At 45.6% G+C, this 27643-nt stretch overlaps 5 protein-coding genes across 56 annotated transcripts; 2 read left to right on the top strand and 3 right to left on the bottom strand.

Annotated features, from left to right (window-relative positions):
* Position 1: 1 nt before the first annotated feature.
* rnf175 (ring finger protein 175) lies at positions 2-6023 on the bottom strand. Of its 50 annotated transcripts, XM_068650360.1 has the most exons (24): positions 5912-6023; positions 5527-5561; positions 5265-5310; positions 5164-5198; positions 4890-4935; positions 4647-4692; positions 4401-4446; positions 4171-4216; positions 3928-3973; positions 3698-3743; positions 3458-3503; positions 3208-3253; positions 2977-3022; positions 2720-2765; positions 2467-2508; positions 1932-2272; positions 1704-1741; positions 1455-1596; positions 1243-1397; positions 1021-1128; positions 838-958; positions 627-760; positions 449-550; positions 2-369 (listed from the first exon to the last, which is right to left on the bottom strand). In XM_068650360.1, exons 16-24 carry the CDS (start codon positions 1950-1952, stop codon positions 249-251), a joined length of 942 nt encoding a protein of 313 aa, XP_068506461.1. In that variant the 5' UTR covers positions 1953-2272; positions 2467-2508; positions 2720-2765; positions 2977-3022; positions 3208-3253; positions 3458-3503; positions 3698-3743; positions 3928-3973; positions 4171-4216; positions 4401-4446; positions 4647-4692; positions 4890-4935; positions 5164-5198; positions 5265-5310; positions 5527-5561; positions 5912-6023; the 3' UTR covers positions 2-248. The 50 variants fall into 50 exon arrangements, with proteins under 50 accessions (XP_068506461.1, XP_068506464.1, XP_068506482.1 ...); XM_068650363.1 differs by lacking the exon at positions 2467-2508; XM_068650381.1 differs by lacking the exon at positions 2977-3022.
* Positions 2291-12129, top strand: trim2b (tripartite motif containing 2b). The gene is made up of 14 exons (XM_049758064.2): positions 2291-2439; positions 6155-6258; positions 7527-7697; positions 7756-7901; positions 7978-8158; positions 8240-8499; positions 8631-8769; positions 8841-9011; positions 9073-9372; positions 9472-9639; positions 9800-9968; positions 10037-10107; positions 10198-10338; positions 10436-12129. The coding sequence occupies exons 3-14, from the start codon at positions 7599-7601 to the stop codon at positions 10586-10588; spliced, it is 1998 nt and encodes a 665-aa protein (XP_049614021.1). The 5' UTR covers positions 2291-2439; positions 6155-6258; positions 7527-7598; the 3' UTR covers positions 10589-12129.
* LOC125987889 (ceramide-1-phosphate transfer protein-like) lies at positions 11555-12658 on the bottom strand. Its single transcript, XM_049752457.2, has 2 exons — positions 12498-12658; positions 11555-12397 (listed from the first exon to the last, which is right to left on the bottom strand). Exons 1-2 carry the CDS (start codon positions 12566-12568, stop codon positions 12169-12171), a joined length of 300 nt encoding a protein of 99 aa, XP_049608414.2. The 5' UTR covers positions 12569-12658; the 3' UTR covers positions 11555-12168.
* A 1776-nt stretch (positions 12659-14434) lies between these two features.
* LOC125987881 (atrial natriuretic peptide receptor 1-like) lies at positions 14435-18880 on the bottom strand. Its single transcript, XM_049752452.2, has 23 exons — positions 18851-18880; positions 18603-18714; positions 18403-18535; positions 18200-18332; positions 18018-18122; positions 17843-17945; positions 17641-17786; positions 17507-17579; positions 17302-17446; positions 17151-17237; positions 16880-17023; positions 16699-16820; positions 16480-16618; positions 16327-16375; positions 16108-16209; positions 15927-16046; positions 15770-15863; positions 15611-15698; positions 15390-15529; positions 15041-15193; positions 14847-14945; positions 14644-14735; positions 14435-14581 (listed from the first exon to the last, which is right to left on the bottom strand). The coding sequence occupies exons 1-23, from the start codon at positions 18878-18880 to the stop codon at positions 14441-14443; spliced, it is 2550 nt and encodes an 849-aa protein (XP_049608409.1). The 3' UTR covers positions 14435-14440.
* gpha2 (glycoprotein hormone subunit alpha 2) lies at positions 16496-25116 on the top strand. 3 transcript variants are annotated; one of them, XM_049757854.1, is made up of 6 exons: positions 16496-16644; positions 18818-19018; positions 20776-23366; positions 24089-24200; positions 24392-24576; positions 24640-25116. In XM_049757854.1, exons 4-6 carry the CDS (start codon positions 24089-24091, stop codon positions 24742-24744), a joined length of 402 nt encoding a protein of 133 aa, XP_049613811.1. In that variant the 5' UTR covers positions 16496-16644; positions 18818-19018; positions 20776-23366; the 3' UTR covers positions 24745-25116. The 3 variants fall into 3 exon arrangements, with proteins under 3 accessions (XP_049613811.1, XP_049613749.1, XP_049613893.1); XM_049757792.1 differs by having other exon boundaries at positions 20776-24200; XM_049757936.1 differs by having other exon boundaries at positions 20708-24200.
* The last annotated feature ends 2527 nt before the right edge of the window (positions 25117-27643 follow it).

The following is a 27643-nucleotide window of genomic DNA, read 5'->3' as shown; positions in this document are numbered from 1 at the left end:
ACATGTTGAAGTTGAGTTTATTTGATTGGATTTTTGTTTTTGTAAAAAACAACACCTCAGTGACACACAAAACATTACAACCTCCAAAAGAGATGTAAAGTGAGACAGACATTGTCCAAAAACACGTCAAGCAAAAGGACGCTAGTGTTCAGGAAGCAAAAAAAAAAAAAGCATCCTGATATTTAGTCCATAAAATGGCGACGTTGCTTCAAGACTTTAGTTTTCGGGAGGCGTCCTCCTCAGGGATACTATTCCAGTCCCAAAGAGAAGTTGATCCCGTGGACGATGCCGATGATGATGGGTTGCCAGGCAACCAGGTACCGGAGCCAGTCCAGCAACTGTCCGTACAGAACATGTGTCTTTTCCCAGCTGGGTGCGGAACCATGTTAAGGATTGACACACGCGAATGTGCACACACACATACACACACACACACTTAGAAGGATACGGGTTGTTCATCATTGTCTTCAAGTCCACTTTTTCGTTGCAGTAAGGACACGTCTGCTTCTTCCCCACTATGCACCAACCACGGATGCAGAATTCGTGGAATCTAAAAGTCCAGGTGGCCAGTTAAGATGCAACAGGAAGCTGCTATTCTGGAGATGCTTTGGAGGTGGTGAGGATACATGTGACCGCAGGACAGCTGGTACGTGTCTTCGATGACGCCCTCCTCGTCCAGGTCCACCAGGATCTTCTGAGCGCACACGGCGCAGATGTGCTCGCTTAAACTCCGGCTCGGAATACCGCCGCCGCTGTAGTACTATGCACCCCCCCAAAAAAAATTTTTTATTAGCAACTGTTAATGATCAAGTGATTTTAACTTTCTATTTCTGTTACCCCGATGGTAGACGCCATAAAGTCGGAGCAGATCTCAGCAAAGTCTCGGCCCAGCACGCCGTAATAAAGCCCGTAGAACAACATAACCACGCCCACATCCATGGAGTCCTCCGCCTTGATCCTGCACATTGGTAAATATATCGTGAAGTGCATCACATAATCGGGTACGCCACGCAGACTCACCTGAAGAAGACGTTGAAGCCAAACATGGTGAACATGATGGCCATGTAGCCCAGCAGCCCGACGGCATAGCTCAGTTTGTAGATCAACAAGAACCACTTGTACACCATCCTGAAGAGAGAGAATTAAGGAAGGAGCTTGACGCTATATAAAGATATTATGCATGGATAATTTTATGCTTTTTTTTTTTCCTCTTTTCCACAGCAACGTTGGACTGCCGCCTACCTTGGCGTCCTGCAGGCCAGCGGTTTGCGCGTGGCTCTGAAGATGACATAGCTGGTGATAACGGAGAAGACGCCCCACATGGACAGGAACCTCCACCAGTAGAGTTTGAGAGTGAAGTAAAGAGGAACTACCCACATTTGGACCAGCGTGACCAGCTGAGGACAACAAATGTGAGAGTTTCTGAAGCATCACACACGCACCTACACACTTACGTTGTAGGAGCGGTGGTGGCGTTGCTTCCACTGGACCAGCACGATCTGGGCAACCACCAGAGTAGCCACCAAGATCATAACCATCTCAGCGTGCATGGCCTCGTGACCTTGGTGTTTGGCGTGCAGACGCTCGTGTTGCATCCTGCAGACACGATTGCAAAATACGAGTCCTCAATTTAGGAATTTCTTTTTTTATTTTTATAATAGCTTAGTGTTCATCAAGTGTTAATGTCCAATGGCTCCACTCACCGCCAGTTTTCTCGGTGAGTCATTTTTAGTAGGTCCTCCTAGAAACATTAGTGGAGATTGGGTATGTGTGGGAAAAATAACTCATTTTTTGACAACATACACAGACTTCCTTCTGGAGCTATGTGCCACGTCAAAGTAGCAGCACGTCCCCCCCCCCCCCCTTAAATGGATGTTAGGCAGGATGACGAGTGAGTTTTCAAAAACGAAGTTTATCATTGTCTGCCCTACCTGAGGTTGTACGTCCACCATCCTGGCAGAATGAGTGCCACGGTGCCGGCAGGTTAGCCGAACGGGCTAACAGGAGCTGCTAGCTTAAAGGGCTCAGCTGGGTAACACAACCCCCGACCGTACGGCACACCGAGAGGGTCATAACACATCATGAAGTCATTTCATTCTGCTTGCTACAAAAAAATAAGTTAACATGCTATTTTCACCCAATTTAAAGTCTATGTGCAAGGGAGTTATGAAAAAAAAAATCATCCACACAGCAGGTATTGCAAGTGTTTTTATTCTGGTCAAACAGTCATAAGAAAAAACGTTTCTTCCAGATGCGAAGACTTGAAGTCAACCTGTGGAAAGAGGACAAGACAAGCATCAGCATTCTGCCCCATGACCACGACAGATGTGACAATCCAGCTATTCGCTCAGACATCCAAGGAGCAACCATCTTTGGTCATGTGACCTCCGGTGGAAACTGCGAATGCTTGACTCAAGTTGTCATCACAGCGAGAGAAAGGTAAAGTAGCTTTTATTTTTTACCTACCTGACTGGCTTGCTAACAAAATGACCAACACCGGCTTTTCACCTGGAACAGAAAACGGAGACTGTCAGTTTTCAATATAATCAATTACGACAAGAAGCAGGACTACAAAGTTAGCTCAGACATCCAAGAAAGTGTTTGGCCGTCTTTGGTCGTGTGACCTCCGGTGGAAATTGCGAACGTTTTGGGCAAATAGTCATCACAGCAAAAGTAAAAAATCTAAAGTAGCTTTTTTTTTTTTTTTTTTTTAACATACCTTACTGGCTTGCTTGCTAACAAAATGGCCAACACCGGACTTTCACCTGGAACAGAAAACGGAGACCGTCAGTTTTCAATATAATCAATTACGACAAGAAGCAGGACTACAAAGTTAGCTCAGACATCCAAGAAAGTGTTTGGCCGTCTTTGGTCGTGTGACCACCGGTGGAAACTGCGAACGTTTTGGGCAAATAGTCATCACAGCAAAAGTAAAAAATCTAAAGTAGCTTTATTTTTTTTTTTTTTTCAACATACCTTACTGGCTTGCTTGCTAACAAAATGGCCAACACCGGACTTTCACCTGGAACAGAAAATAGAGACCGTCAGTTTTCAATGTAATCAATTACGACAAGAAGCAGGATTATAAAGTTTGCTCAGACATCCAAGAAAGTGTTTGGCCGTCTTTGGTCGTGTGACCTCCGGTGGAAACTTCAAGTCATCACAGCGAAAGGAAAAAATCTAAAGTAGCTTTTTTTTTTAACATACCTTACTAGCTTGCTTGCTAACAAAATGGCCAGCACTGGACTTTCACCTGGAACAAAAAATAGAGACCGTCAGTTTTTAATGTAATCAATTACGACAAGAAGCAGGATTATAAAGTTCGCTCAGACATCCAAGGTGTTGCCGTCTTTGGTCATGTGACCTCCGGTGGAAACTGCGAATGTTGGGTTCAAGTCATCACAGCGAAAGGAAAAAATCTAAAGTAGCTTTTTTTTTTTTTTTTTTTTAAACGTACCTTACTAGCTTGCTTGCTAACAAAATGGCCAGCACTGGACTTTCACCTGGAACAGAAAATAGAGACCGTCAGTTTTCAATGTAATCAATTACGACAAGAAGCAGGATTATAAAGTTTGCTCAGACATCCAAGAATTTTGCCGTCTTTGGTCGTGTGACCTCCGGTGGAAACTTCAAGTCATCACAGCGAAAGGAAAAAATCTAAAGTAGCCTTTTTTTTTTTTTTTTTTAATAAACATACCTTACTAGCTTGCTTGCTAACAAAATGGCCAGCACTGGACTTTCACCTGGAACAGAAAATAGAGACCGTCAGTTTTCAATGTAATCAATTACGACAAGAAGCAGGATTATAAAGTTTGCTCAGACATCCAAGAAAGTGTTTGGCCGTCTTTGGTCGTGTGACCTCCGGTGGAAACTTCAAGTCATCACAGCGAAAGGAAAAAATCTAAAGTAGCTTTTTTTTTAACATACCTTACTAGCTTGCTTGCTAACAAAATGGCCAGCACTGGACTTTCACCTGGAACAAAAAATAGAGACCGTCAGTTTTTAATGTAATCAATTACGACAAGAAGCAGGATTATAAAGTTCGCTCAGACATCCAAGGTGTTGCCGTCTTTGGTCATGTGACCTCCGGTGGAAACTGCGAATGTTGGGTTCAAGTCATCACAGCGAAAGGAAAAAATCTAAAGTAGCTTTTTTTTTTTTTTAACGTACCTTACTAGCTTGCTTGCTAACAAAATGGCCAGCACTGGACTTTCACCTGGAACAGAAAATAGAGACCGTCAGTTTTCAATGTAATCAATTACGACAAGAAGCAGGATTATAAAGTTTGCTCAGACATCCAAGAATTTTGCCGTCTTTGGTCGTGTGACCTCCGGTGGAAACTTTAAGTCATCACAGCGAAAGGAAAAAATCTAAAGTAGCCTTTTTTTTTTTAAACATACCTTACTAGCTTGCTTGCTAACAAAATGGCCAGCACTGGACTTTCACCTGGAACAAAAAATAGAGACCGTCAGTTTTTAATGTAATCAATTACGACAAGAAGCAGGATTATAAAGTTCGCTCAGACATCCAAGGTATTGCCGTCTTTGGTCATGTGACCTCCGGTGGAAACTGCGAATGTTGGGTTCAAGTCATCACAGCGAAACGAAAAAAATCTAAAGTAGCTTTTTTTTTTTTTTTTAACATACCTTACTAGCTTGCTTGCTAACAAAATGGCCAGCACTGGACTTTCACCTGGAACAAAAAATAGAGACCGTCAGTTTTCAATGTCATCAATTACGACAAGAAGCAGGATTATAAAGTTCGCTCAGACATCCAAGGAATTGCCGTCTTTGGTCGTGTGACCTCCGGTGGAAACTGCGAATGTTGGGTTCAAGTCATCACAGCCAAAGGAAAAAATCTAAAGAAGCTTTATTTTATTTTTTACATACCTTACTGGCTTGCTTGCTAACAAAATGGCCAGCACTGGACTTTCACCTGGAACAGAAAATAGAGACCGTCAGTTTTCAGTGTAATGAATTACGACAAGAAGCAGGATTATAAAGTTCGCTCAGACATCCAAGAAAGCGTTTGGCCGTCTTTGGTCGTGTGACCTCTGGTGGAAACTACGAATGATTAGTAGGAAAATCATCATCACTGCGAGTGGATGAAGAAAAAAAAAAAAAAAAAAAAAATCAATCTAGTTTAGAACACGATGTTTCAAACCTGTTATAGTTTCCCGATGAGATGACTGCCGAGTCCTGCAATCACAATGAATCAAACTTGAAACGGGCACTCGACCACGTGTTAGCATTTTTTTAACATACCTAACTGTCTTGCTTGATCACAAAATGGCCAGCACCAGACTTTCACCTGGAACAAAAAGTAGAGACCGTCAGTTTTCAATGTAATCAATTACGACAAGAAGCAGGATTATAAAGTTCGCTCAGACATCCAAGGAATTGCCGTCTTTGGTCGTGTGACCTCTGGTGGAAACCACGAATGTTATAAGGAAAATCATCATCACTGCGAGTGGATAAAGAAGAAGAAAAAAAAAAACAATCTAGTTTAGAACACGATGTTTCAAACCTGTTATAGTTTCCCGATGAGATGACTGCCGAGTCCTGCAATCACAATGAATCAAATTTGAAACGGGCACTCGACCACGTGTTAGCATTAGCCCACGTGTTGACATATCAAGCGAATATTGTTTAATATAGTAGTTAAACTAGTTTCCAAAATCCAAGAGGCGGTTGAAAAGTGTGTAACTAAGTATTCGGTATGCTATTAACAAATTAAGCAACGGTGGTCTCTCAGAACGAGGCGCAAAGACCATCGTCAACCATCCTTGTAGTACAGTAATCCCACATGCAAACTACTTGCACGATAAGATATACTGTGCTATTCTTATAAAAGAGAGCAAAGTATTAAGTGATCAAAGATGGACATTACATTTTAGTTAGTTAGAGCTTACCTAACCCCTTAGCAAGCAGGATCCAAATAGGCTGTACCAACTCCGATTCTTCGTATATATAGCCTCTTGCACATCATCGCCACCTGGCGGCTGGAGGGGAAACGACGGATCCCTCCTCTAATCCTTTTCATGATTGGCGAACGTTACATTGAAGCTGATTGGACGCTCTATCCCCACCCCCGCCTCCGTCTGTTTTTGCTGCTGCTGCTGGTGTTGCCATGATGATGATGATGATGGTGACAGCCCCCCTCCTCACACACACACGCAGACAGAGGCAGAAAAGGATGGCTTGAGGCTGGAAAACACACACATGCTGTTCGGCCGTGCGTCCGTCGCACTGGAACCTGGTGAGTATCTCCCCGCCCGCCTTTTGCATGACACTACGTGGTGATGAAATGGTGGGTGAAGGAGTGAAGATGGAGGGATGATGATGGAGGGAGGAGACAGGAGCATCTGTAGCTTGTCCCTGTGCGACATCCGGCCTGCGTGTGAGCCTGAAGTTAGCATCCCGGGTGCTAATAGTGACAGCGGCTATGCCACCAAAGTGACATATGTCATAATAGTAATAATCATATAATGACTGTAAAATCGTTAAATGCAAACTATATTCAATGTCACTTTGCAAAAATACAGAACGGATGATGATACCATACAGTAAACGCCCAGGGAGTTTCCATTAATTCAAATGAGCAAAGACCAAGCCCTGACGATTTTTTTATAATTACGTCTATCAACAGTTTAAAACAGTAAATATAACACGAATCATGATCCATAAACGCAATAAACTAAACAGCAGTGCTTTGAGGTAACAGTGTGGATAGATTTTCAAGGTAAGAGCCATCGTTCGAACGATTTGTTTGCTTTGACTTGAGAGCAAAAAAATGAGATAAGAGCATTATATCGTTACACATAAAAATTTGAGATAAGAGCATTATATTGTTACCTTTAAAAAAAAAAAAGACGCTTCAGGCTGTTGAAGAGAATTACATGTTGTGTACTGTATGTGAAACAATAGCTTTGCTTCTGGAGAGTTCATTAGCTAAATGCTAACAAAAAATGCAAAATGAGCTAAAAAAATCTGTCATAGTCGTCGCTGTGATCTTTTAATGAATTGATATTTAAACACAAATAGTGAGGTGACATGAGTAGACTGACCGTATAACAAGACTTCCAAACAGCTATTCTTTATCCTCTGAGGAGATCAACTAAAATAATTTTCTCTTACTGGGTCAATTAGAGTATTCTGCCCCTTGGAAGGGTTTAATGTCATTCCCATGAATTGAAATGAGCAAAAAAGATTTTGTGTTTTGACTTATGAGTGAGGTCACGGAAAAAATGAGATTTGTATGTCAAGCTGCCAATGCAAATGCACGTGTATGAGACGTAGTGTATGCGTAAATGTAACATTTTAGGATCAAAAGCTCCGCTTTTGGTCTCCATGGCAACCACAGCATCACCCTCACTAAAGACATGAGTGTGACCTACTTAACTGTTCTCGCGGGGGGGGGCGTTTCCGTCATAAACATCTTCTCTTTCTATTCCGTAAGATGCCGAGTGAACGTCGTTTGTGTGTTTGCGGGCTTGGTTCGCTTATGACTTGGGTCGGCTCCGACAGCCTCATGGACTGAGGGCGGTGCGGAGAGCATCGCAGCAGAGACGTCCCTCGACAGTCTCGCCGCCCAAGCTGATGGCGGGACATCAACACTCTCCAGACAGCAGCAGTGAGGAGTGCACCGTGCTCGAGGCTCCGCCCACTAAAGACGCTTGCCCGCAACATGGTGGCAAGGTGAGCTTTGTGATACGCGGCCGCTCCGTCGCCATCCTTGACGTCGCGTCATCCGCAGGTGTCTGAGTACTGCCGGGCGTGCACACGTGCGCTGTGTGGCGAGTGCGTGCCTGAGCACAGCGAGCACCCCAGGGTGTCTTTAAGCGAAGCCTTGGAGCAGCACCGACGCACCTTGGAGGCAGGGATGAGGGCGGCTCATGACAGGTGAAAGGAGATGGTGACTTGAGTCTTGGTCACTTGGGTTCAAGTTGCCAAATTTGGGACTGCTCCTGCTCTCCAGACTACCGCAGATTTCCGCCGCTGCCGCGGTGGTGGGAGAGATGGTCCAGCAGTTGACCAATCAGAGAACAGCCATCGAGGAGGACATCCAGTCTAGCTTCGAGGATCTTCACAAGCAGCTTGACGTGAGGAAGAGCGTTCTTCTCATGGAGCTGGAGGTCACTTTTGGCCTCAAGCACAAGGTGATTGAAGTGAAACACAAGTAACCATGAAGTGAAGTGGTTCTGAGTCCACGAGTAATTTGTCGTATGTGGTGACCCCAGGTGCTCCAGTCTCAGCTTGAGAGCCTCCTGCAGGGAGAGGCCACTGTGTCGTCTGCTTGCACCCGTGCAGAAGAAGTCTTGGCGACGGAGGCGTGTGCGAGTGACTTGGAAGTGGAGCTGGACCTCAAGGAGAAGCTGGAGGAGCTGGCAAGACGAGGCGTGTCGTGCCAGCCGGAGGAGAACGACCAGCTGGACCTGGTCCTGGAGACAGATGGACTGCGCAAATGGATCCACAATCTGGGCACCATTGTGACCACCAGGTAGGAGGCTTCTAATTTAGAGATTCCAGCGGAAACTTAACTGAAAAGGTTTTTGGGAATGCGTTAAACAGGCAGAGTGAGGCTAAGCCTCAAGGCGGTTTGACTTTAATCCACGTTATCCTCTTTCTCAGTGCCGTGGCGAGCCAGAGCGAGGCTATGGGCACCGGACTGGAACAGTGCATCGTGGGACTCCCTTCCTCCGTCACCATAGTAACCAGAGACAAATCCGGAGGGGCTTGCAAGAGCGGCAATGCCATCTTGTCAGCTGAGGTCGTGAATATGGCCACCGAAGCAAAATGTGGCTTAGGCTTTCTGAACTTTTTTTTTTCTTTTTTCCACAGGTCTTCACGCCCGACGGCAGCATCGTGGACGGCGAGATCGTGGACCACAAGAACGGAACGTACGAATTTGTTTACGTGCTGCCCAAAGAGGGCGACTTTTCACTGGCGCTGCGTCTGTACGACCAACACATTAAGGGAAGTCCCTTCAAGCTGAATGTTGGCACGTCTCAGGTAGGCCAAAAACTCAGGAGTGGTTTAAAGCGATGCTCATAACACCAGTTTTGACCGCCAGGTGTCGCCCTCCACCACCACGCCGTCCAACTCTGCGGCCAACGCCACGCCGTCCACAGGCTCCTCAGAGGGCGCCAAGAGACGTGGAAAGTCCCCCGGCCAGAAGAAGAAAGGCTCCAAGAGGGCCAGCAGCGCCCTGGGAACACCACGTCGTAAAACCCAGAACCCCATCGAGGACGATCTCATCTTTCGGATCGGAACCAAGGGACGGAACAAAGGGGAGTTTACCAACCTTCAAGGGGTCGCCGCAGCTGCCAGCGGGAACATCTTGATCGCTGACAGCAACAACCAGTGTGTGCAGGTGACACATAGCGATCACCATATTGAAGGGAAAAAATGCACTTTGAGGAGATCTGTTTTCAAAATTGTTTTGTTTGAATAATTGTTTCTGGTGCTTCAGGTGTTCTCCAGCCAGGGAGAGTTCAAGAGTCGATTTGGGGTCCGCGGACGGTCGCCGGGGCAACTGCAGCGACCCACGGGTGTGGCGGTTCACGCCAGCGGTGACATCATCATCGCCGACTATGACAACAAGTGGGTTAGCATCTTCTCCAGCGATGGCAAGTTCAAGGTGGGTGTCAATCACATTCATTGTAAATTCTAAATTGTCCAACTAGTGAGGAAAAAGGGTGATGGACCTGAAGCTGGATGATAACAAGGATATGGAATAATTGCTCAAATCGCGTTGGGCTTGCTAACGCTAAGGTTGTCACGCTCACACGGGTGGACAGGCCAAGCTGGGCTCGGGCAGGCTGATGGGACCTAAAGGTGTGTCGGTGGACAATGAGGGTCACGTGATTGTGGTGGACAACAAAGCGTGCACGGTCTTCATCTTCCAGCTGAGCGGAAAGCTCGTCACCAAATTCGGGAGCCGCGGGAATGGCGCCAAACAGTTTGCAGGTAAGACGCGTCGGACGGATCACGTGACCGACTCGACGGCTTCACCTTTGTGTGCTTGCGTCTCCGAGGTCCGCACTTTGCCGCCGTCAACAAGAACAATGAGATCATCGTGACCGACTTCCACAATCACTCCGTCAAGGTAGCAAAGTTCGCCCAATTAAAGATTCAAGACTTCTTTGTTCTGTCATAGACAGTTTTCAGATTCAAGACTTGCGTCTGTGCCTGCCAGGTATTCACGCCCGAAGGAGAGCTGCTCCTCAAGTTCGGCTCCAATGGCGAAGGCAACGGACAGTTTAACGCCCCCACCGGCGTGGCTGTGGACACCAACGGGAATATCATTGTGGCTGACTGGGGCAACAGTAGAATACAGGTCCGCTGTGTTTGTGCCCCCCTCAAAAAAAAAACTTCCCTAGTCCTCTGCAATAAAACTAAAACATCCTTATTGTTTTCCTATTCAAACCATGAAGGTGTTTGACGGTAGCGGTTCTTTCCTGTCCTACATCAACACGTCGGCCGACCCCCTGTATGGGCCGCAGGGATTGGCCCTGACCCAGGATGGACACGTGGTGGTGGCTGACTCAGGAAACCACTGCTTCAAAGTTTACCGCTATCTGCAATGATGGCAAGACAGAGGAAGATCCAGCAGGCGCCGGCTGCCATTTTCATTCCGTTGAGGTCAATATTCGTTTAACATCCTTGGATGGACAGCCAAGATGGCGGACGTGAGTGATGTCCTCTGATCGATTCGATGTCATTTTGTGATCGTTCAATTTGGGTATGTATTCCACCTCCCGGCCTCCAGGAGGCAGTTAAGTGCTAACTTCCTTAGCATGGATGGCTAACGGGCAAAGCTAGCAGTCGGCAGTATTGTGACTCGCAGTGCAGGCCCCCTCCCTTACCGGGACAACACGGTGACCAATCATCCCTTTAAAGTGACCAGTTCAAATTTGACACTGTTGCGTGACCGAAGGAATGAATCCGTGTGCGTGCTCACCAGCGGCGAGAAAGACTGAGTGGGCGGAGTCGGCGAATGACATCAAACCTAATTAGCAAATTCATGAATTCATTTCATGGCATTCTTACTTTTGATTGTGTTCCATTGTGTGCATTGAAATTCTTAAGTGCCAAAGCGTTATGTTCACCTCTCAATAGGTTCGACTCACAAAAAGTTGCGGGTTTTGACCTTTGAAAAGCTTATAGTGCATTTTAAGTTCACCCTAAAATTGCAACCGAAAGCCCAGCACCCATAACTCTTTGTGAGTCGCTAATTTTCTTTGATATTCAGTAGTCAATAGACAAAATGTGACGCTAACAAGCCAGCACACAGCACTAGCTCAGTGCTTATGCTTGTTTTTAACTATTTCCCCACCAAGATTGTCATTAGCATAGTTTATTAGCATGTTCCCCAACCGCGGCTAATGTTCTACGTTTTGTGGCACTAACAAAGCTGACATTATGATTTTATTAGCATGTGGGCCAATTCGGCTAATGTCATTAGCATGTTGACAGCGTGGCTAACACTTTTTTTTTTTTTAAGACAAAATATATATCAGCATGCTTAAAGAACGTAATAATGCTACCGCAACTGGTTTCTACATTACACGTGGCGTCAAATTTTATTGATTAGTTTTTGTGGTACACATAATGCATTAATCCCCTGCTATTCAGGAATAGTGAGCAGCCTAATGGATGCCCAACACAAATATTTATGGTTGCTTATATTAATAGTTTAAACCTTAAATATAGCTTACCACAAACTATAAGAAGATGAAAATACTCATCGTACAATATTACCTTTAAAAAGAAATATATTCAAGATTATTTGATCTCAGTAGAGGAAAAATCGCAAATAACACCAGCCAATGTGAATCTATCAAGATAAAAAGATGATAAAGAGTTTAAATCTGTCAGAGGTAAATTTCTGAATGGTGAATATTCAGGGGATTTCTGTAAATTGGTTGCATCATATTTCCATGAAGAACCAGCCTAGTCGACCAAAGATTGATGGGGAAAAAGTTAACAAACCAGCTAGTTATGCTATCAGCGCTAACAGTCAAATAACGACCAATGAGGGATGTTTGTGTGCTATTGATTGTTAATCAGTTGTGAATGTTTCCTGCATGTCCATTCAATAACCAATAAATGACTTCATCCATGCCGAGCAGCATTTAGTCCTTTTCGTAATACGGGAAGGCCACCTTCAGGGCAGGTCCAGCATGGCGTGCTGCTCCAGAATGCGCTCGGTCGCAGCGTGGACCCTCTGGAGAGCGCGGATGATGACGCGGAGGACGGGCTCCGCCTCACGTTGATTTTGGGCGCACACCAGCTTCAGAAAGTACTCCCGGTCCGGGAGAGCGAGGAAGACCAGCTCTGCAGCCTGCCGGAGCATCCACGAGTGGTAGGGTGCCAGCGCTACCTGGTAGGCGTCCCTGTGGGGCAGAGGTGGCAAAAGTGCTCACACCCAAATCAATCCAAGCATAATGAAGGCGGAAACAGGTGATGACATCATCAGCTAGCACTTGTGCATACCTGCCGAGCTCGCCTGGCGTCTTTAGGTGTCCGTGCTGGTCGGGCACGTACGTCAGGCCGTCCAGTGTCATGGTGAGCCACAGTAGCGAGCGATGCAAACGCAGTAGCGTCCTGCAGCCCGAATCGGTTCGGCGGGAAAAGTTCACCAAGCCCGCTTGTAGCTCCGCTTGCTTTAAACTTGACCTTCGCTCTCTGGTGTTTATCTTTTCCACATAGACTCACAGAAATGATAAGTTGTAAAAAGTAATCAGGAAACAAGTACTAAAATGTAGCACATACAATATAATACCATACAACTTTATTTATATCGCGCATTTTACAAAAAGCTGGACCAGTAACAAATCGCTTTACATTTAACAATGGGGAAACCACAAAAACTGTGAAAACAGAATAGTCGACCACAAGATTAATACGAAAATAAGGTAGAAAAATAACAATAAAGTCAGTCAAAACATGTAGTAGTGTAGTATATGTTCCTAAAACTTAGTAGCAGCAGTATTTGGACTTTAAAAAGTAGTTTACCCGTTATTCGAGTAAATGTAGTTTTAGGTTAGAACACAGAGCGGCGCTGTGACTACGTGCCAGCCCCACCAATATAGCAACGAAGAACGTGGCGTGACGTCACTAGATAGCAAATCATTTAAAATTCCAGCTTCGTTTTTTTAAAAAAAATAAACAGTGCCTTTGAAAGGATACGGATTATAAATTGCGCCCAAAAGTGACAACATGATGATAGTCAACAGACGAACTCTGGACTGGATTTATTCTGTGGTAAAATTCACGGTCGTTTTAAGTAATGCCAAATAGCTCTGTTTCTTTGGAGCTAGCAGCTAGCTAAGTTGCGAGCAGCTAGCCAAATAATAACTTCGTATTCACAGTACCACCATGTCAATTTTGAAGAAATTGCAATATTTTTTGAATGTTTAATATAATTAATTAATACAATTCAATTTCAGCACGCATTTAGGGTAATTTGATAGATTGAACATGTAATCATATTACAAGATGAAACTAACAAGTTAATGACTGCATGGACATGAGACAAATAAATAATTTTAAAACTTTTATAAGTCCCAGTTTTCTAGCGGTACACTTTTAACGCAATGAGCATTGTTGTCATGTTGCTCAAACCTTTGCTTCTGTGTGTTTCTGTTAGGTTTTGTTTGCTGTTGTGATCTTGTCGTGGTCCTACGTCATCTACGCTGGCAGGGTCTCAGCCCAATGGTTGCTGGATGAGATGACCACTCTGCAGCGCCATTGACAGGTGCTCCAGTGTTAAATATGTTGCCCAGTACGTACGACATTATGACCAAATTTAAAAATAGCAGTAAACAGGAAGAAACACAACAAGGTGGACAAAGCAGCCATGGAAACGATGCATGGGGCTTCATTGTTTGCATCTGTGCTCTGATGTATTCTGTAATTAAAAGACGGGCGGGACGCACGCTCACACACTCGTGCTGCCAAGCTTAAGAGTGCTTTGAAATGTGCGCGTGCACATGGATCTCAGATATGTAAATGCTTAACGGTAATGAATGAGCCAGCTTCAGAGCGGCGAGAACGTATACTTGACACGAGTGGCCCTCTACACACACACACGTGCACACGGCCGTATAATTAAAAAGCTGCTTTGCATGTGCGCTGCAAATGGTCTTTGGAAATTCAGTCGAAATTATTATATATTTATATTTGCCGACATTATTTTTACCATCATTACTAATCCACATCACATCACATTACAACATAACATGAGACATTTTGTGGCTGTTTAGTGGACAAAGTTATGAGTAAGTAAAAGTCCTTCTTCTTCTACGTCCTTCTTATGTGTGTTTTCAAATTATACAAGTATTTATGTACAAACAATAAATACTAATATAAATATAAAATAATACACGACTGCTCTGTATCTACCTAACATTTTCCAACATGTTGCCTTCAGCGGTTCAAGGGTCTCCATCATCAAGCTCGCCTGGGAGGGAGGACCCCACTTCCCTGTCTCTGACCGTCCCCGCGGGGACGCATTTGCCGTCCAACTCCTTGGAGGTCTTCCCGTCCAGCCAGTACGTCACCATATCACCTTTACCCTGACGAGAAGACGCTCGCCATCAGCGGCCGCCGGCATCCATGCGACGCTGGCGGCGCTCACCTTGACCTGCATCATTCCTCGGCAAACCAGCACGTAGCCGCCGATCTCCTCCAGCAGGTAAAAGACGCTGGCGCTGCACTGGATCTTCAGTGCTGTGTGATAACGTAACGCAACGACAACACGCGCGACACAACACGTTCGCTCACTCATGGCGAGGGCAGAGGACGGACATGGCATATGCATGTGTGTGGTGGATACAATACCCAGGCTCGTGGACTCCATACGAGAAGCCGTGTTTACCGTGTCGCCAAAAAGACAGTAGCGAGGCATTTTGGTCCCGACCACACCCGCCACCACTGGACCTAACCATAAACACAGACACACACTTTTGTATACGCTAAGGTTTATATAATTTATAAGAATTATTTTTTTCCATACTACTCCCGATGGCGCGTACCCGAGTGGATGCCGGCGCGGATCTGCAGCTGCGTGTTGGGCTTGTGTGGGATCCGAAAGGTGCGACACACACCCACCAGGTCCAACGCCATGCTGGCGATCTCGGAGGCGTGACGGATGCCGTTCTCTTGTGGGACACCCGACACCACCATGTCTACACACAAATAAGGCGTGACATAGCCTTTTTGATATAATGATTAAAAAAGTAATTCTGGATTTTCCAGAAAATAAATTGCTTGTTTCAGCTTAAAAAATAGTTTCCCTAGGCTTCACTTAACATTTTTCTTTTACACAAAACAAAAACTGCTCTACTGCACATGTGCATTGTTGCGTCACCGTGCGTCGCTCACAGGCGTCTCCGATGGTTTCCACTTTGTAGACGTCGTAGTTGTCGATGATGTCGTCAAAGGTGGTGTAGAGCTTGTTGAGAAAGTCCACTACCTGGTATGGAGTGCTACTGCTGGACAGTTGCGTGAAGCCTACGATGTCACTGCTCACACACACGCACATGTTGAGTCAACCCCCCCCGCCTGTCAATCAACACCGTCTGCTTTCTTCATGTCGGGCTAACCTAAAGAAGACGGTGGCGCTGACGTAGCTCTGAGCCTCAGACGACTTCCCTTGCCGTAGATCGTCGGCCACCTGGCGAGGAAGCATGCCTACACTCGCGTGCACACACAGCAGATCAATTTCTGTGTGTGTGTGTTGCCTGTGTGTGTTTGCTTCATACTGTAGAGCAGTCTGTCAGTCTTCTGCTTCTCATGCATCAAATCTTGCGTACGCTCGGCCACCAGCACTTCCAGATGTTTGCTGTACTTCTCCATCTGAAACGCAGTGCACGCGTGTGTGCACAAGTGTGCGCGTTTTCAAGGTGCATCACGTCTTACCAGGTTCATCATCATGTCCACCGGGCTGACTTTGACCGGGTTGATGCGGTAGACAAACTTGCGGATTTGTTCAAAAGTGGGTCGCTGGGCGGGATTGTGGGCGCCGCATCGCCGGATGAGCTGCATCATCCAAGACGAGGTTAGCGCCCAACGCTAGCGTCGCGTTAGTTAGCCGACTCACCTCCACGTAGTCGGCCGGGCACGGGCAAGTATTGTCGGCTTTGCTGGAGATCAGCTCGGGCAGAGGCAGACAGCAAGAACAGTCCAGACTGGACTCGTCCACCTGCAGAGCATTGGGAAGGTTGCTTTTTAGTGGCGGGATTCCCAACCACTCTGCGGTTACAGATAATCAAGTGTGTCGAGGGAAACAAGCGGAACTATATTTTGCATGCACACTTACAGGTACGGGGTCACTGCGCGTGGCGATCTCCAGTAGGATTATGGAAAAACTGCACACACACACACACACACACATATGGATTCTTGTTAATGTGTGCTGGGTCTTCAATACAAATTCCAAATAACTCTTTGTGTTCTGTTCTTGTGTGTTCACCTGAAGACGTCTCCAGCCAACGTCGGCTCAGCGTTGGCGTCTTGAAACTCGGGAGGCATGTACACTTCCTGGAGTCTCTGCTGATAGGTGGAGAGAGGCTCCGTCCCTTCCCCGCGGCGATACACTCCCAGCCCGTAATCTGCCGGGGCGACACGCAGGTCAAAGGTGGGTGGAGTTCGGTCCATATATGTGTGTGTGTGTGTGGGGGGGCAACCTCACCGGTGATCTTGCACACCCAGCGGTCGTCCAGCACACAGTTAAGAGACTTAAGACGGCCGTGACAGATGCGGTGTTGGTGCAGGTACGCCATCCCTCTGGCGATGTCAGTGGCGAAGGAGAACCTAGGAGGTGCTGATGTCATGGCCGCATTGTCCTAAACAGCATGCTGTGGCCAGCTTACCTGAAGCCCCAGTTGAGTGGGACCTCCTCATTGAGCAGGACGTCGTTAAGGCTCCCCTTGGGGCAGTACTCGGTCACTATGGCAACATTGGGCACCTGGACGCAACCTCCGATGAACTTGCACAAGTTGGGGTGGTCCAACTCCCTGGACACACGCAAGCTCTGTTTGGAATCGCTTCATACCGACGTCGGACTCAAATTGTTCCAAACCTATCCGCATACAGTGACGAGGGATTATGGAATGATGCCGTTTCCCTCTTGTGACGTCTTACCTGACTTGCTTGACTTCCTGCCTGATGCTCTTGGATAGAGAAAAGGACTTGCTGGGAATCTTCTTGATGGCCACCGTCCTGCCATCACTGTAAAACACCGACACCACTTGCCTTTGTGTCCAAGGGTGAAAGGTCAAATGTTTGAGCGTACTAGATCCCCGTGCGGGTGAAGGTGATCTTCTTGCTTCCCGCTTGCCCCCCGCAGGAAGTGAAGGCCGTCATGCAGCTGGTGTTGCTGTCGCTGTGAGCCATGGGCACGCTCATCAAACTGCTCATGGTCACCCGCGCGTGCTGGTCTGTGGCGGCAAAAGACCCCTAATGAGTAGTTGCTGCTCAGCCGTGGCGGATTTCCGTACCTTGCTTGATGAGGTCAAAATCGATGATCCAGCTTTCATCCCACAGCAGTTTCTGCTTCTGGTACCTCAGCCACTAAACACAGCAGACATGCTCAGAGGCACGCACGTGGCGGCGGCCCGAGGCCATTTCTCACCATGGCGGTCAGGACGAAGCAGAGGCACAGCAGGCTCAGCGGCAGTCCAATTGCCAATTTGGCCGACGGGCTCATGGGGCATTCGCCACAGTCGGCGGGACAGGTGGAGCAATGCTCCTCCTCCTGGCACTCGCCGTCGCCGCAGACTGAAACAACCGGAAGGTGGTTAGGTGTCGACGTTGCGGCGGCATTCGTCTCGTACCTGTGGAGGGCAGTACGGTGCTCTTGGCCTCCAGAGCCACCTGCATTTGGCCCACTCGGATGTGAGCGATGAGGGAAGTCAGGCCCACGTGGTGCAGAACCACCTGGGAGAAGGTGACGTGTCTTCATGAGGCCGCTCTAACCCCCCGCTGTGCTGCCCGTCAAATCTGTCTCACCTTGGCGCTCCAGTTGGTCTGTGTCATCTTGCCTGATGTGGAGATGGTGTGCGTGAAAATCTTTCCATCATCAGGAATCCATGGACCGCAGATGCTCTCTGAAGTCTGGAAACAAGTATGAGCGATCGGTGCACGCGTACTAAGCCACCCGCCCGCCCGCGTATGCTCGTGCGGGTCAGTACCATGTGCGCCAGCGGACAGGAGTGAATGTTGGCATGATGAATGCAGCAGTTTTCACCGTCGGCATCCTTCCAGTTGGCGGGACACTCGTGATGCTCACAGAACCTCCGAGCGTCTTCCGCGTCCACTATGGAACTGAACACAGTGTACGGTCAAGCATACATGTGCACACGCCTGCCGGCAGTGACTGCGTGTGCAGGGCTACCCGTGAGGGAAGATGCGGTTGTCCACGGCCCAGCTGTAAAAAGAGTCATGGACGGAGACCGAGTAGATGACGCTGAACACCTCGCCGCTCTTCACCATCTCGGGAGGCCGCAGTACCCACGCCATTTCCAGACCTGCGCGCGACACGCCGCCGTTAGCGCTGCCAGCACCGGCATGCCCGGATGCGATGAAGGCTCTCACCTCCGCAACTGATCATGTTGGAGTCGTTGGGGCGCTCCAGAGGCCAGCAGTCGTACTCGCTGTTGTCGAGATCGTGCCAGGAGAACGCGGGTGTGACGCAGCACACGCACACCTTTGCACGCACATCACAATAGGGTTCTATTTCATTCATTCGCAGGCAGCCTCAAATAACGAAATATTTGTACCACCATTGATTATTTTCACACACTGAACAGGACAAGATGGAGGCGGTTGGTGAAAGGTCTCACCCAGAAGATGTAGCACAGGTTGCTCCTCATGGCGGACCAGACTAGACCGGGATGGAAGAGAACGTACAACTGTGATCAGATCCAGGATGGAGAGACTCAAGGAGGACGCAGCAGACCCGACCAAAACGGAGCAGGACGTGTGCAAGCTGTTGGACGTCTGAGTCCTGAGTGAGTGTTGAGCAGCTGGTTCTCACTTTTCGCCCTTTTGAACGTCAAGCGGTAATGTTGCCCTCTGCTGCAGGACACTGGTAGTACAGCTAGTGTTAGGATTTATTTTAGGCCGTCTTTTTTTGTCTAAGTAAACACACTTTACACATAATAGCTTTTTTTTTTTTTTTTTTTTAGAGCATGTCAATTTTTAGTAAGACTACTTATCTTTTTTTTTTTTTTAGACAGCTTGACTTTTTTCAATAATGATTTACACATCTGCATATATACATCAGGCTGAACAAATATGATTTGATTCAATATGCTACGGCTTTAGGTTTTGTCATATTCCTTAACATGTGATGCGTAAAAGTTCTCCAAAGCCCAAAATTTTTAAGGTAATTAAATTCAAAGAAACAACAAATCTGATTACTGATTACGTGGATCATCTTAATACATTTCAACATCTTAATAATTGATGTATCTATTATTTTTTTCAGTTATTTGATTAATCTAATTTAATTGTAAATTCGAATCTAAATTTCAAACCTCTATTACTGTACACAAAAACAGGTCATTATTTCGAAACGACATTGCCGAAAATGCGCAAGCTTATATTTCAGTTACAGTACTGCTTTGGCACCTTTATCATGTAGCTTGCCACGAGGGGGCGCCAAATTCAAGCTCCTGCTCTAGCCATTGGAATTCCACGATCTGACATTTTGCCGAAACTTAAAGTAAAAGCCCAATTTGCAGCACTAACGCGTTGCAATAAAACGTTAATTGTAATTCTTTGAAATTTTCCATGACATAATACACAGGAGTCATTTCCCCCATCACTTTAACTGCTGATTAGCCGCCATTGCTCAATCCCGGTGCGGTCGCCCCCCAACACCAAACGCTCATACAAACAGTGGCCGTATTGTCGCTTGTGAGGCAGCCTCAGGCAAGCATGAGTGCAGACAGGTAGCAAAAGAAGTGTGATTAAGTTTAATGATAGCATTGCGGCAGTCAGAGAGAGTGCACGTGTAATTGTGTGTTCTTGGTGATGGCAACCAAGTCCCCAAATTATATCCTCTTTCTTTGCCACTTGTCCACTCCAACTTCCCAACACTTCCACCTCCACCCGCCCAGTGTGCATTCGTTTCGAATGGAAAAAATGATTTACACTAATTGTACCGTCCTATTGAGTTATTTGTTTTCCTAAAATGAGAATGAGGCGCCTTTACAAAGCTTGCAGGGCTTTCAAAAGTATTACATTTGATCTGGAGAGTGAGCTCATCTCCGGCGCTGTCGCACACAACCAAATGAAAAGGAGTGAAATGCGCAGCGATAATGACACTTCCAACGTTCAATTTGAAAAAAAAGAAAAAGCCTTCGATTCACTTTAGACTGAAAAGAAAGAAAAAACAGCTTAGCTCAACTGTTGCTAACCGATTTAGTTGGATGCAGTAGAAATACTTAGTTACTGTCCTTAAGTACACTGCCTGGGAACTTTTACCGACTACATTTCCTGAAATGATCTTGAATTTGAGGAGGTCTTGGAATTATTCCCCGCACTGACTTAAAACGCACCGAAGCGCTGGCGCACTTGAGATGTTGGATACTGAACCAGGATTTCCTTGAAGTTGTTCTCCATGATCTCACAGAACTCCTTCCATGCCTGACTTTTTGCCTCAGTAACCGTCAAAACCGCCTTTTGCTTGACAGGACTCGTTTCTTAGCTTGATGGTGTCCCTCATGTCCACTGACGGCTTTGGGAATTGTTGCCCTGACAGGCACCGGGCCATTGCACCAGTCAGCCACCTCAACGATGGAGTCACGGAACATGGTCCACTCAGATTCAATGCCCCCTCGCCTAGGACGTGGTCACAGTGGACAGGGAACTCTGCCAGACAGTCCTTCAGACCTTCACAATCTGTTTCGGTATTCGCCACTGTCTGCTTGGGGGGCTTTACAAGGGCTGAGGTTAATGTCAGTGGCGGAGCTATGAGGGGAGGCACGGGGGCACTGCCACCCCCCCACAAATATGCTTGGACCAAATATCCGACTAGATAATAGACCTTTGGATTTTTCAATATAGTTTTTGATATCGTTTTGACTTTTTAAATTCAATTATTTTGTTTATTAGTTTATCAATTTGTATTAGTTTTTTTTTAAATGGCTTTATTTCAAATGAGTTTTTATCAGTTTTAGTATTGGTTCTAGTAAAAAATAAATCTAGTATTTGTCGAGTACGAGATATAAAAAAAGACTCGCTGTTTTGTGATAAAATCTAGTAAATTACATTCTTCTGTACGGACGTTGAGCAATATTGAATAAAAAAAAAAATACATTAACGTAAACAAAAAAGTTGAAGTGTTAATTTGTTAGGTTGGGTTATAACCTTGCTCTGGACATTAACAAAACAAAAACTAATATTTGACCAAATATCACCACCTCAATTGTCTTTTTAGTTTCTATGGACTTTCCGGCCTTTTTGGATGATAATCGAGATAATCCCTCCAGGATGGATTTCCTCTCTTTCATGTCATTTATATTAAACGGATTTTATGGATTAGACGCTTTTCTCTTCCGTCTCTTCATGTAATGTGGAACACATTCCAAGGCTTTACTCTGCTAATTGATGGACATAACGCCGCTCGCCTCATGTTTCCACTTGATGGTGTCGTGTGTGTGTGTGTGTGTGTGTGTGTGTGTATGTGTGTGTGTGTGCCGAATCTTCAGTGAGTGTCGCCATATGGAAACTCCACTTTCCTCCCGTCAATCTAAATTAGTCAAGTGTTCCGGCTCCAAGGGTGTGTGCGTGAGGCATTGTCACGATTTTTGGCACACACACCTAAATAAGTCGATTGCGTTATGTGTTAGCTTATCGGTGGTGCACATGTGAGATTTCCACACGTATGTATGAATATAGTGGGGGGGGGTCAATATTTTGGGGAGGGGCCGGGGCGCTAAGGGAAACTTTGCCTCATCCTCTCCTCACATTATCACACAGCCCAGAATAACATGGACTAAACACTAGAATACAATTCATATAATGTAACACACACACACACACACACACGTAGATCTTAAAGTAACAGTAATGACAGGGACGCCATGGTAACCGAGGTAACAAAGGTGCTATGAATTAATACAAACATCAGTCATCCCTGCTGAGTCACAGTGTACGTGTGTTTGTGCATGTGTATTAAGTGGGTGTCCCCTTGTTGAGGAAAAAAAAAAAAAAAAAAAAGGTCCCCCACGTTTAATCTGAGGAGGCCATTCACTCGTGTTCCGTCGCTGCCACTAACTGTCACCACAATAATTGTGTGTGTGTGTGTGCATGTAATTGGGGGTTTGGATGATGATGATGATGTCACAAATTCCACATTTCCATAGCCAGATTGAGAATGTGTGGGGTAGTGGGGCCATAAATTGATCACTATGTTTTCCTGCTTTGTGTGTGTGCATGTGTGTGTCATTTCACAGTGATCAAATCGTTACAACTTTTTATTGTCACATTGGAATTTTCATTTCATCTTCTTTTGTGCTGAGGAACTATGTACCCTTTAATAATTAGGTCAAATTAAACTCATCAAATCTTTAAAAATTTTAACCAGAGATGGAACTTTTCTAGATGATTTTAGCACTGATTTTGAATCTGAGTAATAATAATAATAATTTATATAGTATTAAATGTAGTAATTTATTAATGAAGGGTTAGTTTCAGCAACAGGTGGAATTTTTGTGCTGAAACGTCAGAGCAATAAATTACAATCATGTTAAAATTTTTATTCTGCAATTTTGAAAAAAATGTGGTGAATTTGTATTTGCATTTATTTACAAACGAGAGCACCAAATGGAATTATTTGGAGCCAGATCATTATTTTGTATAGTATACATAATGCTGTGTGTGTGTGTGTGTGTGTGTGTGTGTGTGTGTGTGTGTGTGTGTGTGCGTGCGTGCGTGTGTGTGTGTGTGTGTGTGTGTGTGTGTGTGTGTGCATTGATGGAAAGTCTAATCTATTTTTCCTTTGTGTCAAAGAGACCCCCCCCCCCTCCTGCCACCCCCTTTAAAGGTTTTGTGAGGGAGGTGGTACCCTGGCTGACATGCTAACACGCCGCTGTTGGGAGGACAAAGAGCAGCAAAGGACATTTTGGGAAAAATTCTTACCCTCAACTCCAGAAGGATAAAAGTAAAAAGGGGACCTGAATGGAAAAAAGATTGTGGGCGTGTTCTTAGCTATAATTGGACTCTCTCGTACCTGCTGCTGGCATCACCACATGAGCCTCACAACACACATAAACACACACACGCACACACACACACCCAGGCTTACACACACCTCCGTGCTGCTGTCAAGTTGTGCTCTCCACTCTGCAGGTAAGAATCGAATTGAATTTTTACTTTACAGAAATCAAGTTTTTTTTTAATTCATTTTTTATGTTAAATGCTTCTATACAAATAATGTGATTATTTTTTGTGAAGTTTTTGGGGAGTTTCAAGTTTGGTTGGTAGTTTGCTTGTTTACATCTAAGAGTTTTCATTCATTCCGATTACACTTGATGACTTTTTTAATGATACAATTAGCACACAAAGTCCACACACACACTCACACTTTTACAACCAAAACATGAACTCTAAAAATGTGAACATGCTTCTAAATACAAACCGCAGGCATGAAAATCCTTCAGAGGAAAAAACTTGGGTACCCCCCCTCGCCATTCCAAGCAGTTGACACAAAGTTAATTATGCCTCACATACACACACATATAGTCAGGATCATTTAGCTGGAGTGTAAAATGGGGGTGCCCTGTGGTCCCGTTGGAAGGAAACCAAATGGCAAAGGTCAGGCCGAGCAAATTACTGGGAAAACATGACTTAGATTGTGTGTAAAACCAGTCTGTGTGTGTGTGTGTGTGTGGGTTGTTATAGAAAATCTTTGCCGCATCTCATTTGCCAGCCGTTTGTTTTAAGGGTAATGTTGTCAGTGACCTTCAAACGACATTAAACAGATTTTTATGATTAAACAATTAACCTTGGCCATAAGAACGTTTTTTGGCGGTGAATAACGCATCCACCTGCGTCTGTTTGTTTTATCCCAGATGAGCCTCAACGTGTGTTTGCTGGTTCTGCCGGCGATGTCACTGCTGCTCTTCTCTCCCATCAGTCGGAGCGACGAGAACGTCACCCTCAGCCCGGGCTGTCACTTGCATCGTGAGTCCAAAAATACCCAACGGCAAATCGACAAAGTAACTTAGCTCCGTTTATTCAAGTGATCAGAAATGCAGGCGTTCGGCTTCACACTTTTCCGAAAAGTCATTCTTGGAATACTGAAGTTATGCAATATCCAATCTGACTTTTCCATGAGAGTATTGAATACTAAGTGGGCCGTTTATGCTCTTCAGCTTTCAACGTGAGCGTCCGCAGCGACCGGCGGGGCACCTGTCGAGGCACCTACCAGGTGCACGCCTGTGTGGGCTACTGCGAGTCCAGCGCATTTCCGTCCAGGTACTCGGTGCTGGTGGCCTCCAACTTCACGCACAACATCACGTCAGCGGCAAGATGTTGCACCATCACCAAGGAGGCAAAGGTGAGGAAGCGGACAGGTTAGCGGTACCATGTTTGCTCAACGGCGCCACCTCTTGCCGCCCAGGTCAAAGTCCGCCTGGAGTGTCCCGGAGGGCGTCACCACGACGAGTTGGAGATCGTGACGGCCAAGGCGTGCCGCTGCGACATGTGCCGCACGTCCCGCTACTGACCGCAACCAGGATCGGAACCGACCGTTACAGTTGACGTGCACTAAAATTCAACACTAGAGAAAATCAGGTTTCCTATTTCCGCAGTTGGTTCAGAAAATGGATGGACTTTGAAAATGTCATGTACAATCCACTTCAAGACAAGAGCGGACATTTTGGATAGAATTACACAATTTACAATAATCACTAACCATGAACAAAAAGACTAAAGAATGTAAAAGCATCAAATATTTATTTGATTTTAATGTTGTTGTTTTTTTGTAAATTATATATTTTGGAGGAACTAAAAAGTGTTTGAAATGGCTGTAAAGGAAAAGATACATATTTTGAATATTTTTACATTGTGAGAATTAAAGCAAGACTTTGGAATTTTGGACTTGGGTATTTTATTCCCCTTTATTGCAATGATGCATAACCCGAAAGAGAACCTGGTGGGCATTTACAAAATGTTGCCACTCTTTCATTCATCAGCCGCCTGGCCACCCAACCGTCCCATTGTCAGTCCTTCTAGTGTTGGCTCGTAAGTGAACGATTCGTTCAAAAGAACGGTTTTTTTTCAGTGAACGAGAGTGAACGAATCACTTCCTAAAACTCGTTCATTTTTCAGTTCATATGACTTCAACCAGTAGGTGTCGGTAATGCGCATTGAAGCTGGTGCCACCTCGCCGCTGTTATTAGGTACACTTGAAAATGGTGGTGTACCTAATGGAGTGTCCGGGTTATTCCCTCGTTAAGTGCACCTGCGTGAAAAGTTTTAGCTCCTGCAGAACTAAAAATGACCAAAATCTTTTTACGCAGGTGTGTTTAACGAGGGTAACTTGGAAAACATATTGGAACGCGGCCACGAGGACTAGAGCTTGGCACCTGTGACCTTTGACCATGATATTTCCCTAATAAAGTAGCCTGTTATTAGGTACACTTGAAAATGGCGGTGTCCCTAATGGAGTGTCCGTGTGATTCCCTCGTTAAGTGCAGGTGCGTGAAAACTTTTAGCTCCTTTTGAACGTGAAAGAAGCTAAAACTTTTCACGCAGGTGTGTTTAACGAGGGTAACTTGGAAAACATATTGGAACGTGGCCCCGAGGACTAGAGCTTGGCACCTGTGACCTTTGACCATGATATTTCCCTAATAAAGTGGCCTGTTATTAGGTACACTTGAAAATAGCGGTGTACCTAATGGAGTGTCCGTGTGATTCCCTCGTTAAGTGCAGGTGCGTGAAAACTTTTAGCTCCTTTTGAACGTGAAAGAAGCTAAAACTTTTCACGCAGGTGTGTTTAACGAGGGTAACTTGGAAAACATATTGGAACGCGGCCACGAGGACGAGAGCTTGTCACCTGTGACCTTTGACCATGATATTTCCCTAATAAAGTGGCCTGTTATTAGGTACACTTGAAAATAGCTGTGTACCTAATGGAGTGTCCGTGTGATTCCCTCGTTAAGTGCAGGTGCGTGAAAACTTTTAGCTCCTTTTGAACGTGAAAGAAGCTAAAACTTTTCACGCAGGTGTGTTTAACGAGGGTAACTTGGAAAACATATTGGAACGCGGCCACGAGGACTAGAGCTTGTCACCTGTGACCTTTGACCATGATATTTCCCTAATAAAGTGGCCTGTTATTAGGTACACTTGAAAATAGCGGTGTACCTAATGGAGTGTCCGTGTGATTCCCTCGTTAAGTGCAGGTGCGTGAAAACTTTTAGCTCCTTTTGAACGTGAAAGAAGCTAAAACTTTTCACGCAGGTGTGTTTAACGAGGGTAACTTGGAAAACATATTGGAACGTGGCCCCGAGGACTAGAGCTTGGCACCTGTGACCTTTGACCATGATATTTCCCTAATAAAGTGGCCTGTTATTAGGTACACTTGAAAATAGCGGTGTACCTAATGGAGTGTCCGTGTGATTCCCTCGTTAAGTGCAGGTGCGTGAAAACTTTTAGCTCCTTTTGAACGTGAAAGAAGCTAAAACTTTTCACGCAGGTGTGTTTAACGAGGGTAACTTGGAAAACATATTGGAACGTGGCCCCGAGGACTAGAGCTTGGCACCTGTGACCTTTGACCATGATATTTCCCTAATAAAGTGGCCTGTTATTAGGTACACTTGAAAATAGCGGTGTACCTAATGGAGTGTCCGTGTGATTCCCTCGTTAAGTGCAGGTGCGTGAAAACTTTTAGCTCCTTTTGAACGTGAAAGAAGCTAAAACTTTTCACGCAGGTGTGTTTAACGAGGGTAACTTGGAAAACATATTGGAACGTGGCCCCGAGGACTAGAGCTTGGCACCTGTGACCTTTGACCATGATATTTCCCTAATAAAGTGGCCTGTTATTAGGTACACTTGAAAATAGCGGTGTACCTAATGGAGTCTCCGTGTGATTCCCTCGTTAAGTGCAGGTGCGTGAAAACTTTTAGCTCCTTTTGAACGTGAAAGAAGCTAAAACTTTTCACGCAGGTGTGTTTAACGAGGGTAACTTGGAAAACATATTGGAACGCGGCCACGAGGACTAGAGCTTGTCACCTGTGACCTTTGACCATGATATTTCCCTAATAAAGTGGCCTGTTATTAGGTACACTTGAAAATAGCGGTGTACCTAATGGAGTGTCCATGTGATTCCCTCGTTAAGTGCAGGTGCGTGAAAACTTTTAGCTCCTTTTGAACGTGAAAGAAGCTAAAACTTTTCACGCAGGTGTGTTTAACGAGGGTAACTTGGAAAACATATTGGAACGCGGCCCCGAGGACTAGAGCTTGGCACCTGTGACCTTTGACCATGATATTTCCCTAATAAAGTGGCCTGTTATTAGGTACACTTGAAAATGGCGGTGTACCTAATGGAGTGTCCGTGTGATTCCCTCGTTAAGTGCACCTGCGTGAAAACTTTTAGCTCCTGCAGAACTGAAAATGACCAAAAA

The sequence above is a fragment of the Syngnathus scovelli genome, chromosome 1, assembly GCF_024217435.2.
Source record: "Syngnathus scovelli strain Florida chromosome 1, RoL_Ssco_1.2, whole genome shotgun sequence".
Lineage (NCBI taxonomy): Eukaryota > Metazoa > Chordata > Actinopteri > Syngnathiformes > Syngnathidae > Syngnathus > Syngnathus scovelli.
Note: the sequence above shows the minus strand (reverse complement) of the source record. Positions and strands in the feature narration are given on the sequence as shown.